This window comes from Ceratotherium simum, chromosome 19 (assembly GCF_057802395.1).
Source record: "Ceratotherium simum simum isolate JZ-2026a chromosome 19, ASM5780239v1, whole genome shotgun sequence".
NCBI lineage: Eukaryota > Metazoa > Chordata > Mammalia > Perissodactyla > Rhinocerotidae > Ceratotherium > Ceratotherium simum.
In genome coordinates, this window is record NC_141918.1 from 47,170,227 (window position 1) to 47,189,692 (window position 19,466).

General features: G+C 36.2%; 1 protein-coding gene across 3 annotated transcripts in view; it reads right to left on the minus strand.

The window, feature by feature from the left end:
* The window catches only part of ECHDC1 (ethylmalonyl-CoA decarboxylase 1), a 49,565-nt gene that overhangs the window by 22,726 nt on the left and 7,373 nt on the right, over positions 1 to 19,466 (minus strand). For 2 of the 3 annotated variants that reach the window (XM_087444072.1, XM_087444073.1), the window contains exons 2-5: positions 13,915 to 14,136; positions 10,486 to 10,632; positions 2,210 to 2,258; positions 587 to 667 (exon numbers count right to left, since the gene is read on the minus strand). In XM_087444072.1, the coding sequence (XP_087300198.1) occupies positions 587 to 667; positions 2,210 to 2,258; positions 10,486 to 10,632; positions 13,915 to 14,134 (497 nt within the window). In that variant the 5' untranslated portion in view covers positions 14,135 to 14,136. Of the gene's footprint in view, positions 1 to 586; positions 668 to 2,209; positions 2,259 to 10,485; positions 10,633 to 13,914; positions 14,137 to 14,874; positions 14,912 to 19,466 lie in introns of those variants that run through there. The other variant, XM_087444074.1, reaches the window with a different exon arrangement.

The window sequence follows — 19,466 nt, forward strand, 5'->3', positions numbered from 1 at the left end:
ATGTGAATCATCAGATTCTACAAAATGTCCTTCCTATAAAGTGTAGCTATCCAATAGTAAAAAGAACTCTGGGGATTGAAGGGGAATTGGTCCCACATAACTTCCTCTAATTTTATTCCCTAATCAGCCCAAAAACTCCACAAAGTTACTACCTATCAGAGTAGAGTGATGATATGAAACGGATCTCAGAATCTCTTTTTATTGGTAAGAGGACGACTACAGCAGTCTCTCTCCACTCTCTTTTCTTTTTTTTTTTTTGGTTGTTTACTTTTCTTTGTATAATTCTTTTGAATCTTAAAGTTTCATAGATTTCCTCGACTTCCCTCCCCAGGGATTTTGCCAATACAGATCGGCTTTATTCAGAATCATTTTGTTTTGTGAAACTTTTGAAATGCATAGTAATAAAGTAGGGGGAGTTATTATACTAGACTGACATATTACCTACTTTAATGACTGACAACAAGAAAACATTTGCTAATTGATTATCCTACTGAAGAAAATATAAAATATTGATATGCAGGAAAAAAATAAATTTGAGCATATATTGATTATATATGTGGAAGAAGTAATGCCGCTCTCATCCCACCTGAAGTCGCATGCTGTGGTAAGTTCCGCTCCTCCACCCAGCGCCCAGCCTTCAACCAGCGCAACGCTGACTAAAGGAAGTCTGTGTCACGCAGGAAAAAGGAAAAATGAACGTTAAGATTGTTAATTGCAATATTAATTCACAAATGTTATTAAAAAAACTTAAGATGCAGTGGAAACAAAACTATTGAACTATGTGTAGAATAACTAATACACCTCAAAGGACAGTGGAACCTTGAGCCTTTGCATCAAGAGGAGAAAAACAGTAGAATACTGAAGATATAATAATTCACTGAATGCCACGTAAGTTTATCAAAATACCTCCCTGACCCATTATGTATTTTTAAATTATATCCATACTGTAACTTCCTTTCAAATAAATGGAGTTTTTGTATAATTTACAGCTGCTGGAACTTCTCAGCAGCTGGCAATTGGGAATAATTCAATGTGATATTACCTTATCCATTTTTATTGAGATCAGGTTATGGATGGGAAAATTAAGGCTGCATCCAAAGGGAGGAAATGTGGTTCAGAAGATTGAGCTCCAAAACTGGGTGATTATGAAGGTTCCTATCAAAAATCTTTTCATTACTCACTGAAATGATCCACAGACTAATCCTATAGAAAGAATGGTTCTTTGGTAAAAATAAATCTCTTCACCTTTCCTGTTGGCAAAGACCCACTTTGCAGGAGTCTGTGAATGTTAAAAGGTAAATCTAAAATGTTTTGAAACTACAGAATTTTTTTGTAGGTTCTAACCAAAATGCAAAGCTGAAGGTCTAAGGTAATTGAAAATTTCTTAACACACACTGCTTCCAAATAAAAAGAATTATTAAAAGAAAAAAAACTGTTTTAGATTTATCTAAGAAAAAGTCAAATGTAATAGGGAGAGGGTGGTGACAGGAGCTAAAACAATGAAAAAGTATTATAGAATAGCAATGTTATGATTCCATTATTCTTTTTAGACTCTCAGATATGAAGACTAACAAAAGTACAATGATGTCCAATTAAATAGCATGCTAAATAAATATAAATTTCCTTAGTTTTTGTAACTTTTAAACTGTCAACATTCAGAATATGGAAGTAGAAAGCTCCTCAGCCCAAACAAGTCATAGTGTGCAACCCCCAACTGCATAGTGATAGGCCAAGAAGAATTTTCTTCCTTTTCTTAAAACTTCACCAAGGTACACAGTGAACCAATCTTCCTCAGAACGCCGTGAAAACCTCTCCAATCCGGAGTTCTTTCTCTCTCCTCTGGACACACACCTCTTCACTATACATTCTACAAATTTTGAATATTAGGTGATCTTTATGTGTTATCTCTTGATCAGTGCCTTTATTCTACTCCAAAATCAGTATTTAACTTTCCAATGTCTATCCATAAATATAGCTAGTAATATAAACTCTTAGGGAAAAGGGCCATGTCTTAAATTCTTTTTCTATACTTGTGTATACTTCACTAACATATAACTAAATGACTATCCTCGATGGCACAAATAAATTTCATCTTTAGAATAAATATAATTTGAAAATCAGCTATTATTTTTTTAACTGGTACAAAAAACAGAATAAGAGCTATTTTTGGTATTTTAGAAAAGGTATTTAAAAAAGAAAGATACATTACCTCATAAGTCTTGTTAAGGTGTTTTGCATGAACATACATAAGGCCACTCCTGCCTTTAAATAAGAATAAGCATAAACACAAAGATCAATGCAAATGTATTATATAAGAAATTAAAAAAAAAAAACATTTTCAGGATTTAGAAAGTAATAAAACCAAAAATACACCTAACTTTGTTTTTAATGAGGTTTTCATTTAAAACTTTTTGATGCTTTCTGAAACGCAAATGATGCAGTATTTGATTTCGTTGATCTCCTGGGCTCCTTGAGCTCAGCTTTGCATGAGATAGTATTAGCAAAGACTCAGGTGTGAGAGTCAGATCATATACTCATTAACACTGTGGAGTTCTACTCAGGGTAATTTGGGGGGAAGGGCATAAGATACACCCACCTATTATCCCAGACTGTGATCCCCTGAGAATATAAACATATAAAAAACAAATTTCTTACAAGTAGTCTAAACTCATTGCCTCTTCTTTTGTTCTTCACACACTTTCTTCAACCTACTGTAATCTGGTCTTCGACCTTCTCTCAAAAGACTCCCCTCAAAGGTTTCTAATAACCTCCCATTTGTTAAATTAAATGGCTTTTTCTTATCTTCATCTTCCCCTCTCTCTCCATACCATGTGCTACCTTGCTTTGACCAGTTTCTTCATTTTGATATTCACTGTTAGTTTCTGGCAACATTTTCTACTCCTGTCTCTTCCTAGTTCTTTGATTGTTCTTTCCAGTTTTCTTCTTTGTCTCTTCTTATTCTGCTAATCCTCTAAATGCATGTATTCTCAAAAGTCCAATCTATGCTTCTCTTTCCCTTCTTTATCTATAATTTCTTCCTTGGAAGTCTCATCCATTATTACCATTGCTTCAACTATCGTTTTCATGTAGAGTCCCAAAACGTACGAGAAATTTCCACATTCTGCCAACACTTCAAACTCAGCATGGCAAAACCAACTGGTAGTGAAACAGCTGAGTTTGAATCCCAGTGTTATCACTTAATAATAACATGAATTTAAGCAAGTCATAACTGTGAACATCAGTTCCTTTTCCACAAGGAATGAGGAATAAAAAATATCTGTTTTATATGACTTACAAGACGATTGGAAAGATGAAAATGAACCTAGACACTCTGAAAAATTACATAAATGTAAGAGAGTTCTGAATCAGCGGGAAAAGGTCTTCTGGTCAACAAGGCTCAGAAATTGGTATTTCTTCGATTTCACAGTTCTCCCACACTCAATTAGTTACCAAGTATGTTCCCTCAATTCTTCCTTTGAAATTTTTCCAATATAAATTCCTTCTTTTTCTGTTTTCACTACCACTACACTAGTTCAGACTTTGTCACTCATGCTTAGATTATTACAACAGCCTTGCTTCCTAACTGATCTCTCTGTATTTAATTTCTTTTTCCTTTTTAATATATCTTGCATCCTGCTGCCTGACAAACCTAAATAATAAATGATCATTTTATCACCAATAGAATAAAGTCTAAACTCCTTGGGAAGGCCTGATTGTACTTGATCTCAAACTATTTTACCAACTTTATTGACTACCATACCCCTCATCCAAGCATCCTAACTTCATCCACAACAATTTGCCACTCCTCCAACATGTTATACTTATTGTTGTTCCTGTGTTGTTCCTGAAGGATGTCCCACATCCTTCCAACTAGTTGGAATAACCTGTCCTGTCTCCACCTATTTCAAGGAACGCCCAGATCAAATAATATTTTTCCATCGGGATTTTCTATATTCCATAGTAACAATCTTCTCCTTTGTGTTTCCATGGTGTTTTTATTTTTGTTACTTAACAATAGTACTTATAGATTGTCTTGTAGGCATTGTGTTTGGATTCATTACTAGACACATCATCCATACAAGATAGGGGTTAGAGAACATAATAAGTGGAATGTGTTCCCAGTTCTTAGTCCCCAAAAATCTTATGAGAGATACAGAAATGCAACACGTATCAAGGTATTGCATGGTAGGAATTTTAAGAAATGCTTGAACAAACTGAGAATCATGCCAAATAAGAAATAATTCAGGGCCAGCCCCGTGGCTTAGCGGTTGAGTGCACGCGCTCCGCTGCTGGCGGCCCGGGTTTGGATCCCAGGCGTGCACCGACGCACCGATTCTCTGGCCATGCTGAGGCCGCGTCCCACATACAGCAACTGGAAGGATGTGCAGCTATGACATACAACTATCTACTGGGGCTTTGGGGGGAAAATAAATAAATAAATAAAATCTTAAAAAAAAAAAAACTCATTAAGAAACAATTCATTTCGATTGCGTTGGGGTAGTTGGGAAGGCTTTACAGAGGAGAAGGGGAGGTGGCATTTGCTGGGCCTAGACCATAAGTTTCTTGAGGTTGATAGTATGTCTTCTTTATCCTCAGAAGCTAGTACAATGTTTTGCATATAATATGTACTTGTTGAAGCTAACTGAATCACATGAATTTTAGATGGATAACTATGTTGATTTATAAAACAAATGCAGTCAATGAAAGGTAAAATCCAACATGGTACAAATTTCCTAATTGAAAGCCTTTATATCAAGAAGGTCAGTCTATACTATAAAGTGATGAGAAAATTAATACAAGCAGAAAGAGCTAAAAGGCTCTAAAAGTAGATTGATTTATAGTCTATTAAAAACCTGTCCAATAGGGCTGGCCCCATGGCTTAGCGGTTAAGTGCGTGCGCTCTGCTACTGGCGGCCCGGGTTAGGTTCCCGGGTGCGCACCGACGCAACGCCTCTCCGGCCATGCTGAGGCCGCATCCCACATACAGCAACTAGAAGGACGTGCAACTATGACATACAACTATCTACTGGGGCTTTGGGAGGAAAAAAAAAGGAGGAGGATTGGCAATAGATGTTAGCGCAGAGGTGGTCTTCCTCGGCAAAAAAAAAAAGAGGAGGATTAACACGGATGTTAGCTCAGGGCTGATCTTCCTCAAAAAAAAAAAAAAACCTGTCCAATAGAATCTGTTAAATTATCTCAATAAAGTCACTTTAATAGGCCTATTTTCTATTACTAGATTTAGAGTACTTACAATTCTGATGGAAGTATCTAAAATTGGTAGCAATAAAGGTGAAGCAGGTATTATTAGCCTGTGTACTGTCACAATTTTCATTCAAAAGATAAAAGTCACACTGAAAAACGTTTAAAAGCAGTATGGAATAATGGTCAACAACACAGACCCTAGAGCCAAACCGCCCAGTCTTGAATCTAAGCTCTACCAATGACCGGCCAGTTTGACTTTGGGCAAGATACTTAACCTCTCAGTGCCTCAGTCTCTTCACCTGTAAAATGGTGCAAATAATAGTACCTATCTTACTAGGGGAGTAAGTAATGATTAAATAACTTAGGACAGGTAAAGAACTTAGAACAGGGCCTAATATATAGTAAGAGAACAAAAATGCTCTCTATCTTATTATTAACATCAGTGATAGCACTGGCAATCAGATAACAAGTATGTTTTGGCCTTAAATGTACCATCAACTAGAGATTACATTGTGCTAGCCAACATGACCTAAGGAGAAGAAAGATTTAATTTATTAAATTTGTCCTCCAAAGCCATTGAGCCAACAATGGTTATATGCTCAGGTTTCTCACTGGACTGAAGGAAGAAAATAAGCCAAAAGATAAACTCCTACCTGTGATAGAATAAGTTGAGGGAAAGGGACCAACGAAAAGCTAGACCTACTCTGATAGCTGAAACCTGGAAGCTGGGATGTACTGAAAAAGGGTTTTGAGAGCTGCTGCAGACAGTGATATTTTCATCCATCTGGATGATACTCTGAGACCCAACCCTACTCCTCCAGCTCTTCCCAGTATAACAAAGATAAGAAGCACAATATTCAGCCTAAGTGCCAAAAGGAACTATTAACATCATATTTACTCCAAGCCTCATGTATCCTGAGTGGAAAAATGCCCAGACTGTAAAATATCTTATCGCAGAACATGAGCCAGCCTCTCTGTTTTCCTAAGTCCTCATTGTAGGGATTATTAATTTGCTCAAAATACATGTAAGGGTTTAGAGAAAATTAAAATAACTTGTTGATAAATTAATGACTAAAATGGAACTGTACAAGAGTAGCAGCAAAAGCAAAGAAGTGAGACAAGAACTTTGAGGTCACTGGAGAAACTTAAGCAAGAGAAACAGGGGCAATAGATTCGCAGAAAAGTAAGCACAGAGGCCAGAGGGCAAAAACGGATGTTATCCTCAAGCTAGATTAAGAGAACAAAGGTTTCTAAAATGGCAAACTTTTCCTTGAGGCATGAAGCCCATTCAGAGTAAGCAGGGTTTTATTTCCCCATGTCTTGAAGCTTATTCTTAGATTTTGCCTTCTGAAAAAAGACTTCTTGCAGTCTACAGAATACCTGTGGCATCAAATCCAAATCTTATAATTGGGTTAATAATAAGACTTTTTTAAATTTTGTTCTTTTCTCTGTCCCATAACCTTCCAGGGCTAATGTTCGTGTTATGCTAATCCATCTCCCTGCCTCACCTCCCCTCACCTCGACCTTCTCGACCAAGGACTAACTGCCTAAGAGGGACAGCTGGAGCTCTTTTCCTGATCATTAAACAAAGGATACCAAAATGAAACCAACTTCTTAAGGGACCAGCTACATAAAAAAAAAAAAAGTAATATAAACAAATATAAATAAATATAATAAAGATAAATATAATAAAATGTTGGTGATGGTTGTTGATGCTATTATGAGTACATGAGGGTGTCATTGTATTAGCCTCTTACTTTATATTTGGTAATTTTCATTAATAAAATATTTTAAAATTTTAAAAAAATACAGGGGCACAAACATCAACATAGTTATCTTTTTTTAAAAAATCTATTTAATAATCACTTTCAAGTGTCTCATTATAACTAGAAGGGAATGTAATCCAATTACTAAAATCATCATCTATTCTAGTTATCGCATCATCCTCAGAAAAGCAAATTCATCAAGTAAGCAGATGCTAGTGACGCATCTGCAACAACAAGAGAGTAAGCACATTAGCTAAAGAAGAGCCTCATTGAGAGAAAGGCTCTTTATAACTTGAAGTCATGTTGAGGGGTTCAGAATATCACAGCTGTGAGGAGCAGATGTTTCACACCTGCAGCTGCAACTCATACACATGTATGAGCCTCAGAAGTCCAGAGGCCATTTTAAATCTCAGTTTTACACATACAGTAGTCCCCCCTTATCCGCAGTTTCGCTTTTTGTGGTTTCAGTTACCTGTGGTAAGCCGCAATTCAAAAATATTAAATGGAAAATTCCAGAAATAAACAATTTGTAAGTTTTAAATCACCCCCTGTTCTGAGTAGCATGATAAAATCTCGAGCTATCCTGCTCCACTCACTCAGGACATGAATCATCCCTTTGGTCAGTGTACCCACGTGGTATATGCTACCTGCCCATTAGTGCCTTAGTAGCCATCTTGGTTATCAGTACATTGTTGCAACATATATAGTGTTATAATTGTTCTATTTTATTATTAGTTATTGTTGTTAATCTCTTACTGTGCCTAACTTATAAATTGAACTTTATCATAAGTATGAATGCTTAGGAAAAATACAGAGTATATACAGGGTCTGGTACCATCCACAGTTTCAGGCATCCACTGGGGATCTTAGAACATATCCTTGGCAAATAAGAAGGGACTACTGTATTTATAGTTATTTCTCAGGCATATAGAAATATAGACTATATGAGAAATGGAAATAGGTTTTGTTAGTCTTAAAATCAACATGTGACAAATATACCCCATACTTTATATATATTACTATGTTTCATAACATTATCCACAAAGAGAATTTTACTCAAATTGCTTATTTTTATGCTATATATTTTTTATACTATGACTAGAGAAATTTCATAAAAGTACAATAAAGGATCCATCTACCCAGGAAAATGCTTTAAATAAAATAAGATATTTTAAGTACCAATCTGGGTTCTAAGCATACACAATGTAAAGCAGAATCATAATTCCAGATCTTCTTGATGAGACTGGCAGAAGTGCATAACTACAAGTGACGGGCATCTGAGGTGCTGTTTAAGCATTGGGGCCACACCATCCTAGTTCTCAGCTGTTGATCAAAAGTCAATCTTACTTTTCTGCAGGCATTCAAGAGAGCAGATTACTTAGAGAATGTCTGTACTAGAAAGAATAAACTTTATTAAGTGACCCCTTATCTGAAGTCTGAATAAAAACTACATATGTATTCCTACATGACTTACATCAGACCCACAATATATATATCAAACAATTAGCATGTCCACTTTTAGCTTTTACATAACAGGAAAAAAAATCCTGCATGATCTAAAAAAACAGAAACAACCTTCTAACAAGAGGAAAACAAAATATCTTTTCACCTTTTTAGGGATGTTTTCCTACCTGACTTATATCAGACCCACAATAATCTATCATCTCATTCTATCTTTACAGTGTCTTTTGTGAACAATGTAAGGTGCCTAGCAATGCAATCATTCTAAAGATTAAAAATTATAATCAGATGACTTGCAGGTCACATAGCTAATTATTAGTAGAGCTTGGGCAAGAATCCATTTAGTCAAAAATCTCCAGCTAGTGCTCTAACCATTCAGACTCATTACAAAGTTAAGTCTAGGGGTGCTACAAATTATAGGTCATTTCGTGAATAATAATGTTTATTAATATCAAGATCTTTGAAATAAAAATAATAGCTACCTTTTTCAGACACCATGCTACTAGGCACTTTATATACATTATCTTGAAGTCTCACAATAGCTCTATGAAATATATAATTCTCATTTATAGATTAGAAAAATAAGACTTAGAAAGTTTAACTGATTTGCCCAATCACATAGCCAGAAAGTGTTGAAACCAGCATTCAAACCCAAGTCTACCAAAATTACCAAAAGAGAGCTTTTTCCTCACATATTTATGCAAACAGAGATCATATACTACATAGAGTGGTATGAGAGTTGTGGAAACCATTATTACCTACATACAGCCCACATCTATAATTCAATGGCAACAAACTTACATTTTTTCCTTTTTCTTTTCATTTTTCTCTTTTTTTTGCCTAGGGCATGTGGGCAGAGGGCTGAATTTAAGAAAAACAGGCTCCTGGAGGACTGATAATGGAAGATGATTAGGATTCTTTTTCTATGAGGGTAACCCAAAAGCAAATTTTTAAATTGTTACCATTTGCTGAAGTCTCCTATGTGCCAAAGCTATGCGAGGTAATTAATATATGTACCTGAAGAGGTTCAGAACAAGCGGCCCCAAAATGTGCCGCTTTGAGCTGAAGGCGGTCAAGATGCAGCAGACTCAAGAAAAACTTCTCTCTCTCCATTAACTGCCTAAAAGATTTAGAAGGGGACCTGGTCCAGAAAGAGAGCTATTTCCAGAAATGACTTGTTATCTGAATGACCTGTCTGTACGGCAGGACAAACATCTAATTACCAAACATCTGCCTTCCTACTGTCCTGTGAATTACCCTCCCTCCCCTTTGAAGCCCCAGGTCCCTATCCCACTCCTTAGCTCAGGATGGCAATTAAGCCTCAATTGCCTGGCTTGTCCTTGGGTCTCATATTCTTATGGGGCTCCCATATGTATGTAATTAAATTTGTTTGTCTCCTGTTAATCTGTCTTATGCCAATTTGATTATTTGAGCAGCCAAGGAAACTAGAAGGGAAGAGGGGAAAATTTTTCCTCTCCTACATACCTCATGTAAAATTTCTTATCATGAGATGCTAAAGGGCTTTCACTTAAAAGAATTGAAACTCTTGCTGGCTTGGGGCCAGCCCGGTGGCGCAAGCAGTTAAGTGCGCGCGCTCCGCTGCAGCTGCCCCCAGTTCGCCAGTTCGGGTGCACACCGACGCACTGCTTGGTCAAGCCATGCTGTGGTGGCGTCCCATGTAAAGTGGAGGAAGATGGGCACGCATGTTAGCCCAGGGCCAGTCTTCCTCAGCAAAAAAAGACGAGGATTGGCAGATGTTAGCACAGGGCTGATCTCCTCACAAAAAATAAATAAATAAAACAAAAACAAGAAAACAAATTCTTGCTGGTTTTAATAAGGAACTTTGGTCATTGCTAATCTTCCTGTCCGTCCTTTTTTTCCCCCAGTACTTCACATTATTGCAACCTAATCTTTAAGATGAAAAACAAAAACTCTGATCCTTAAAAAGCTATTAAAGAGTAGCTGTCATCATAATAACCAGATAAGCAAAATATAATAATCTCAGCCACGGATGTCTGATAAACACGTAGAACGTAGTGCATAGTCCATACAATACTTGCCTCTGGAGTTCCTAGTGCTTTCACAGCATTCAGATCAGATCCTGAGGAGAAAGTATTTTTTGCCCCACGGACAATGAGACCTTTCCCTTCTGTCCAATTTTCCAGTTCAATCACTCTTTCCAAAAGTTGTAGCATCATAACACCTGCCAGAGAGGGGAGGAGGATTCACAAACATAAGATACTGGAAAAACAGAAATAATTTAGAAACCATAAGGCATCAGACAGGACTCTTAGGCCACACATTTTACAAATATTTACTTAAGGTCTATCAAACGCCTATTGTGTTGGTCCTGCGGCATATATACAAAAGAAGTATACATGACAGCCCCCGCTTTAACAGTTTACAATTTGTTAGTGATCTCTCTCTCTCTACCTACCTATCTTAATTAAGAAATCACACAAATATACGGTGAGGTAGAAAAATAAGAATATATCATGCATGTCCTAGGGATAGGAAAATTGAAATGAATAATATGGGGTATGGTGGTAAGAAAAAATTATTCCTTAGGGTCAAAATGAAATACAGATCTGACTTCAAAGCAGTACACATTAAGCGTCAGTCAACAAGCTCAACAAGAGTTGTAAAGCCATAACAAGAGTTATTCCTGTATTCCCAGCTCAAATATAGTATTGCCTACCAGAAGACTGTGAGATCTTATGATATATTGGGCATATGGTATACAAAACAAAGGGGAGATTCCTACTCTACTCATATAGAACTAGTGTAACGGGATGTTAGCTCAGGAAAGGAATAGTAAATGTTATCTTGCTCCATGGTTGACAAACTGTGCTCTGATAAGCCCAAGGCAGACTATGGGAGGGCTTCACAGGCTGCCAATAAGATGCCTACCAACCATCAGTTCTATGATTTATAGATTAGACTGTTACCTTGATATCAGTCCAAAATTCTATTGGAGCTTCTTTATAAAGGACAAATTTAAAATGGAAACAGCAGGAACTGTCATTCTTTCAGATATACTTATTTGTGGTAATGGTCCAAGTTCATGAGGTTCATAATTAAATTTACTATTTCCTCTGCTTAAGAAAATCTTTAGAAGCCAATATAAAGATCATAACAGAGTGTTAAAATTGGCAAAGACTCTGTACCACAAGGCTCCAAAACTTACTATATAACCCCCATTAAACTATGCACACTTCTTTGGAATATAAACCTCATGATGTCAAGAACTATTTTTTTTTTTTGCCATTTTCTGAATTAAGCAGTAGTGAAGCAGCTCCACAATAAATGTTAATGTGACTGATTCACAAATGACTAATGCAGCTATCCTTTCTAATTGCTAATTATGACCTAGTTACAACAGCAGCCCTTTCCAAGGATGTCCTAGATGCTTTGGAGATACAGTTATTGCTCTCAAAAAATTTACAGTCTAGTAGTTTTTTACAAAAAAACACCCTACACATTTAGGGTAAGACTAAATCCATATAGGTAAACATGGACCTTCAATCATCCCTAATATTTAAGTTTCTAAAAAAATAATGCTGGCCTTGAGTATGAGGAATTTATACTAGTAGTTAATCTTAAATTCATCCTTTGGACTTTGTAAAATAAACGTTATGAGTTGGAAAGAACTTTAAAGAGTATCTGGTTGGGTGATTTTCAAACAAGGACCTTGGGAGTTGTGTGGTGTGGGCTCACTCATCATCTCCCAACCCAACCCAACCCAACCAAACACGATTACCCAAATCAAAGCAGCCCTGCTGATAGTCGTTTTAAATACTAGGCATCAAATTAACATTTGTTTCCATCTGAATAAAAAGTTTTACTAATATAAATTGTTATTTATAGCTATTCAGTAGTAAGTTAAAACGATTAATCTAGTCTTATTTGCTAGAGAAATCTTACGTTTCTAATTTTATTTTTCCTAAGCTAATATTAAAATTGGCTTTTATTCTCTGAACCAATTGAAGGTATGGAGCTCCACTGTCCAAGAAAGTAGCCACCACCCACATGTAGCTATTGAGCTCCTGAAATGTGGCTAATCCAAATTGAGATGTGCAGTAAGTGTAAAATACACACCAGATTTCAAAGACTTGGTATAAAAAAAAAGAAAAATACCTCATTAGTAATTTTTTATATCAGTTATATGTTGAAATATTTTGAATATATTGAGTCAAATAAAATATATTATGAAAATTAATTTTACCTGTTTCTTTTTACTTTTTAAAAATATAGTTAGTAGAAACTAGAAGGATGTGCAACTACGACATACAACTATCTGCTGGGGCTTTGGGGAAAAAAAGGAGGAGGACTGCCAACAGATGTTAGCTCAGGGCCAGTCTTCCTCAGCAAAAAAAGAAGGATTAGCATGGATGTTAGCTCAGGGCTGATCTTCCTTGGGAAAAAAAAAAAAAGCTGTTAAAAAAAATATAGCTAGTAGAAAATTTTAAATTACCTATGTGGCTCACATTTGTGTCTTGCATTATATTTCTACTGGTTAACACTAAGAGAGAGAGACATCTCTGAATTCTGCTGAGTAGAAAGAAAAGTCATCTTGGGTTTAAAGACCCACCATTGATAATTTACAAAGTTTACAGTCTATTGACTTACATCTACAGGTATGATTATATATGTACACATGAAAATTTATTGTGATATTTTTGAGCCCAGTATTTCAAATACTACTACAAAATGTAATTTACCCCTCCATGAAGTGCATAACTGGCAAATAGAAATTGCCAAAATCACCTTGAAATACGAGTGCTGGGTAGTCAGCAAAGTGACTCATTTATTTAATGCTCTTGCATAACATCATGGTAACATAATTTGAATTTGAGCTTTGGCAAAAAATTACAAATTACCAAATGCCCTGGACATTCAGGTCTCTTAAATATAAAATTCTCATATGCCAAGATTGCTGCCTAGCCAATAGAAGGTATTTATCAGTATCTGACAGTTACAAAAGGAACAAAAAACAGACAAGTGCAGTGTTTTCATTGATTATTGGAATTGCATGGTTAAAAACTAATGACAGTCATTTTAATTCACAGAGAAAAAAATTTAAGCTAAATAATTTTCTTTTTCATTTCTAGGCTTTTCTCTTTAGTTTTTAAAAATCTTTGAAACCTCTTCCCCCTTGTCTCCCAGTGACATTATCTGAACACAAACAAATGAAGTTATTAAGCAGTTAATAGATTTCAATGAAAAAGATTATCAAGATTAATTTGACATTTTCCTTTTTATCAACATCTGTATTCATGGGTTTGTTAAAAACATTAAACTGTTCACAATCAATAAAAAATGTTCCTGGTTCATGTGATAGTTTTGTTTGTGCGTGTGTGTGCGCGCGTGTGTTTTGCAACGAGTACCACAACTTCCATGACTTCTATCACTAAAGATAAAAATCATGTGACAGCAGGTTAGATTTAGGGTCATTCTTTAACTAGCAAAAGAAAGACCTCCACACCTGAGAAGGCATTCATTTTACTCGGATTGTTCAGAGTAAGAATGCCAATGCCACTGTCTTCCTTCTGAAGGTCAACGGATCCACCGGGAAACTGCTGCAGCTGTTTTTTAACCTCTTCCTCATGGAAGCCATGAGACGTGTTATAAAGTGACACTCCTGTTTTCTGCAGCAGTTTTGTTCTTACAGACATAGATGATGTCTTCAAAAGACTTCCTGCCATTTCTGAAAAAGAGAGAGAAGCATGCAATAGTCCAGATGAACAGACACTTTTCTAATATTATATGTTAATCGGCTTTAGTGACAGACCTTCCTACTTAGTCGGGAGTACTTCCCCACTTCTAAAAGCACTCTTTGAGTGCATTTAGTATGGAATTCCTTCCCCTCCCCCCCTCAACCCAAATAATTCACAGAGTATATCATTTCAGTATATCATTGAGAGATGATGACATAGTTACTGCGCATTTACTGGGATCCAACACACTAGGAAGGTTTAGAAAAATGTTGCTGTTCTGGGGGCCGGCCCGGTGGCACAGTAGTTAAGTTCAGCGCACTCCACTTCGGCGGCCTGGAGTTCGCAGGCTCGGATCCCAGGCGCAGATCTGTGAACCACTCATCAAGACATGCTGTGGCAGGCATCTCACATATAAAGTAGAGGAAGATGGGCACAGATGTTAGCTCAGGGCCAATCTTCCTCAGCAAAAAGAGGAAGATTGGCAACAGAGGTTAGCTCAGGGCTGATCTTCCTCACACACAAAAAAATGTTGCTGTTCTGCATTTAGCACCATCTCCTGCCTCCAGGTAGTCTTTCTCATGACAGTTCTTCCTCCAACTCTTTTAACTTTTCCAAAATCTAAGAATAAATTCAGTGCAAATGTCCCCTTGGAAACAGTCTCTATGCAGAAAGGCTACAAGAACAATCCCACTCCCTAACAGAAATTTTATTCTTAGCATTATCCTTACCTCATGCAATGCTTTCAGAGAAAAAGCTGAAAGGGGTCTGGAGGAAAATGGGGAAAGAAACAGGGATACGTGTGAGAGGTTTCTGTGTTCCCTGGGGTTCTGTCACTCTTCTCTTCTCACTCCTGGGTAATCTCATCTCTGCCAATAGGCTTTTTTGCTCTATGTAAGCATTTTTGTTGACATAAAACATACATTCAGAAAAGTATACAAATCATACATTTCAGCTCAATGAATTTTCACAAGGTGAACACATTCAAGTAAATAGCACTCAGATCAAGAAACAGAACATGAACCTCAGAAGATCCATTGTGTCACCTTTTGGTCATGACTCCAAATAAAGATAACAACTATTCTGACTTCTAAAACCTAAGATTAGTTTGCCTGCTTTTGAACTTTCTATAAATTGAATAATACAGTATTATATTCTTCTGTGTCTGGTTTCAACTATGTTTGTGACATCCATTACTGTTATTACATGTAATTTGAGTCTAAATAGTACGTTCTTCTCATTGTTGTATTTCATTACATGAATATACCACAATTTACCTATTCTTATATAGATAAACATTTGGGTTGTATCCAGTTTTTGGCATTACAAATAGAGTTGCTGTAAACATTTTAGTGTGTGTCTTTTGGGTCAATATCTATGCATTTCTGTTGGCTATATATCTAGAAATGGAATTACTGGGTAGGGCAGCAGCCAGCTTATACTGATTGTTGAATACTGAAGAATTTTGAAATTTGGTTTTTTAAACCATTGGTAGCTTGAAATTGACCACAGTGGGACTATCAGCAAACTCTACATCTCCCTCTCTTTCTGTCTCTCTCTCATACACACACACAGCCAATTTCCCAGTACACCAATAGTCATAATAATGGCATCTGTTCACCTGTTTAACTTTAAAAGATACTGTCAAAGAGTTTTTCAAAATGGTGGTACAAATATAAACTGGTACTTCCACAGCTAGTGAATGTTCGTTCCAGTTGCTCCACAACCTTGTTATCACTTGCTAATGTCTTTTTTTTTTTTCTTTCCATTTTAGGCTTCTAGAGAGTGGTGTGTCACCGTGGTTTCACTTTGCATTTCTATGATGTCTAAGGAAGTCAAGCTCCATTTTCATGTACTTATTGGTCATTTGCATATCATCTTTTGTGAAGTGACTGTTCAAGCTTTCTGCCTTTTCCCTATTTTATTTGCCTTTTTATTATTGATTTGTTGGAATTTTTGCTTGCCTATAGCTTTTACTAAAACCCACAAGACACCAAATCCCACATTTCCATCTCCAGTTGGGACCTTAAGCTTGTGTACTCCTAACTCAAACAGAAATGTACTTCCTGACTCCTCCCTTCTAGATGTACCATAGGCTTCTCAAAATCATTGTCTAAACCTGAACTTATACTTCTCCTAAAACCTGCTGCTCCTTCTTTATTCCCTCCGTTCACTAATTTGCAGTATCATCAACCCCATAAGCCACACCAGAAAACCTCCAGGCCAACCCAATCTACTTCCCCTCCCTTATCTCCCATATGCAACCTCCCTCTAAAATCTTTCCCATCCTCTATTCCTTCTACTCTAACATAGATCAAGCCTCATTACGTAACATCTGGACTAACACAATGGTCACCATTTAGTTTCACACTACTCCTTAAAGTCAGATCTATTTTGGTAATCCAATCAGTTTATTTCAAATTGAAGGTTTTTCAACAGTTTTGTACTAACAAAAGGATCAAGTCTCATGCTCGCTTTGATTTGGCCCTTACCTATATCTTGAATCTCCTCTCTCATGTCATCCCTATACACAATCTACATAGGACACCAAACAACCAGAGTTCCACAAATTTACTTCGCTACATTATTACCTTCCCTGATGTCTTTCCTTCCTTGTTGTCCTGGTAAACACCCAATCATCTTTAAAAATGAATTCCTAAGCTTCCTCCTAAAAGTGATCTCCTAAGCAAGGACAATCACTCCCTTTATTTATCCCAACCCAGCGTATTATATTATTCCATTTTAACACATTTCACACATCATTTTAATTTTATTTTTCATTTGTCTTTCTCACTAGACAGGAAGCTTCCTGAGAGCAGTTCTTTGAGGTACATACTCTGTGTCACTAAGGCCTAGTACAGTGCTCAACACATAGAAGGTACTTAATAAATGTTTAATGAAGAAAATGTGGGAAAGTAGAAAAATAAATCATCAGGCAGCCAAATGGAATGCCACAAACGTTTTCTAGCTTTAGAAATATCTCTAATATGTGAATTATAAAATGGTATCAGAAAGAGATGGGGAACAGGGCATCATAAAGAAGGTTACCATACAATCTGCCTCCCTTCCACTTTAAATTGCTTCACCTTCAAGTGACATTTTTGTTAAAGTGTCTCAGCAGAACACTTGAAACTGTATAAGTATCTAAAAATATTACACAGTTAAATACAATCCCCTAAACAGATATACTTTAAGAACTTGGGAACAATATTTCAAAATTTCACCATTAAGGTGACTTGTAAATACAACATTGAGGAGACCAAAATGTTTCTTAAATCTCATTGAGGAGACTAAATAAAATATAATTCATATTAGGTAAATTGTAAGCTAACATTCTGTAACATATGGTGGAAAGTTTCACAAAAAAGAAAGGTACTGAGTGAAGTGCTTATTGCCTTAGAGAACAATATCCAAGAATAAGACCTTGATGCTATTTTTCCAAGAAAAAACTTGTCCTAACTTGCTATCATAAGTGTTCTGATGGGGCCTGCTCTCAACTGCCATAACTTTATTCTCTCCTTACTATCAAATTCCTTATGGTCTTACTCTGTACTCCATAATTAACTCTGCTTCTTTCCTACTGGAAAAGACACTAATTAGTAAATATCAAGGCTGACAAACCGACATTTCTCCCACATTTTCTGAGCTTAGTTTGGTTATCAGAAAAATACTACCTGTCATGTAGTCACTCATGGATGAAGGGATAACCTTTATAAAGTTTTAATTCTGAAATGTTCCAAAATTATAAAAAAAAAAAGAGAGAAAATAATATAACAGATACCCATCCCTCAATTATAATGAATGTTAACATTTTTCTCATATTTCCTTCAGCTCGTTCTTTTTTAAAAAAATTCTCATTTCTGAAACTTTACAACATTTACTAAAGTTGAGAGAATAGCACAGAGAATTTTCATAACCTAGCTGCAACAATTATCAACATTTTTGCAATCTTGTTTCATCTAATCACCATCTCACATACAACACACGTAACCCACTTCTGCTTCCCCTAAGTATTTTAAAGAAAATTTACAGGATAACTTTTAAGTGTTTGAACACATAAACCTGAGATTCTAGACCAGTGGCAACCTAAGTAAGAAGCCCTCTGAAGCCCTGCCTAAAAGACATTAAGAGCACCTTAATATAACAATTTCTTTGAACCCAGAAGTTACTTATCCCAGAAGTGGAGCTTAGCACTCTGCAACTCGGCCAGTAAGATTTATTCTTAGAATCTCTCATCAATATTCAACTTGGACATACATCAGTCCATACAATAGTTTTCAGAATTATTTCTAACAACTACTGGGGTTATTCCTAATGGGGTTAAGATTCAAGAATCCTATCCAGAAGCATGTTCTTTTAGGTTCTTATCAATTCATCCCTAAAACTTATGGGAAAAGAGGACTAAGAAAGGGGCTCTATTTACTGTAGTTTAAGTTGAAGAAGATCTAGGCAATCTCTCCCCATTCTGGAATAAAAATGACTAGAAATTGAGAAGACAATATACAAGCAAATGGAAAGGATACCAAGCGCTCATATGCATGGGGGTAAGCAGACAAGTGTTTATTTATAACAGAACATGTCCACCCTTCTCTCTCCCTTCCTCCTCTACAAAAAGCCCCCATTGCCTTATTGAGATTATCCATCAGTAAAGAATAATAAAAGCACTGGGGACCCGCTAATGGATTATGATTAACACTGCTCTAGGTCAAAGTGATAAACAGAAGTAAGAAGCAACCAAGGAAAGTAGTCAAATGTAATACAAGTTGCAAAATAAAACATCTAAGCAGTTAAAGTTACCTTTAATTTCTTCACATGGTGCCAATTCCATACTCCTTTTCCAAAACTCGTGGAGTATTCTTACTTGTACACCACTCTCCCATCCCCCCATCAGTCCTAGCTATCAGATTAGAAAATGATAAATTAAGATGAGAGAATCTATGGTTTTAACTGGTTTTAAGGTATCTAAAGCCTCTTGAAGACCTAGAGAGCAAGAAGGAATGCTTATCAAACATAATTCTGCAACATTCCAGGACATTTTCAGTTAACTCAAGGGACATTGCAAGATTTTTGAAATAAATTTCCAAAATGAACAAATGAATCCAATTAGAACATAGAAACACATAATGACACAGTAAACGCATAATAAATTTATATTATAGGTGTTCCCACCCACTAGTGCAATAAAATGTACTTTATTGGTACTACATAAAATTATTGGGCAGATGGGAGAATTACAGGATACTGTGCAACTAAAGAATAACAGGCAATCTCTAAATGTCAATAATCATTACCATATACTTGAATAATAAATTATTTAATTTTA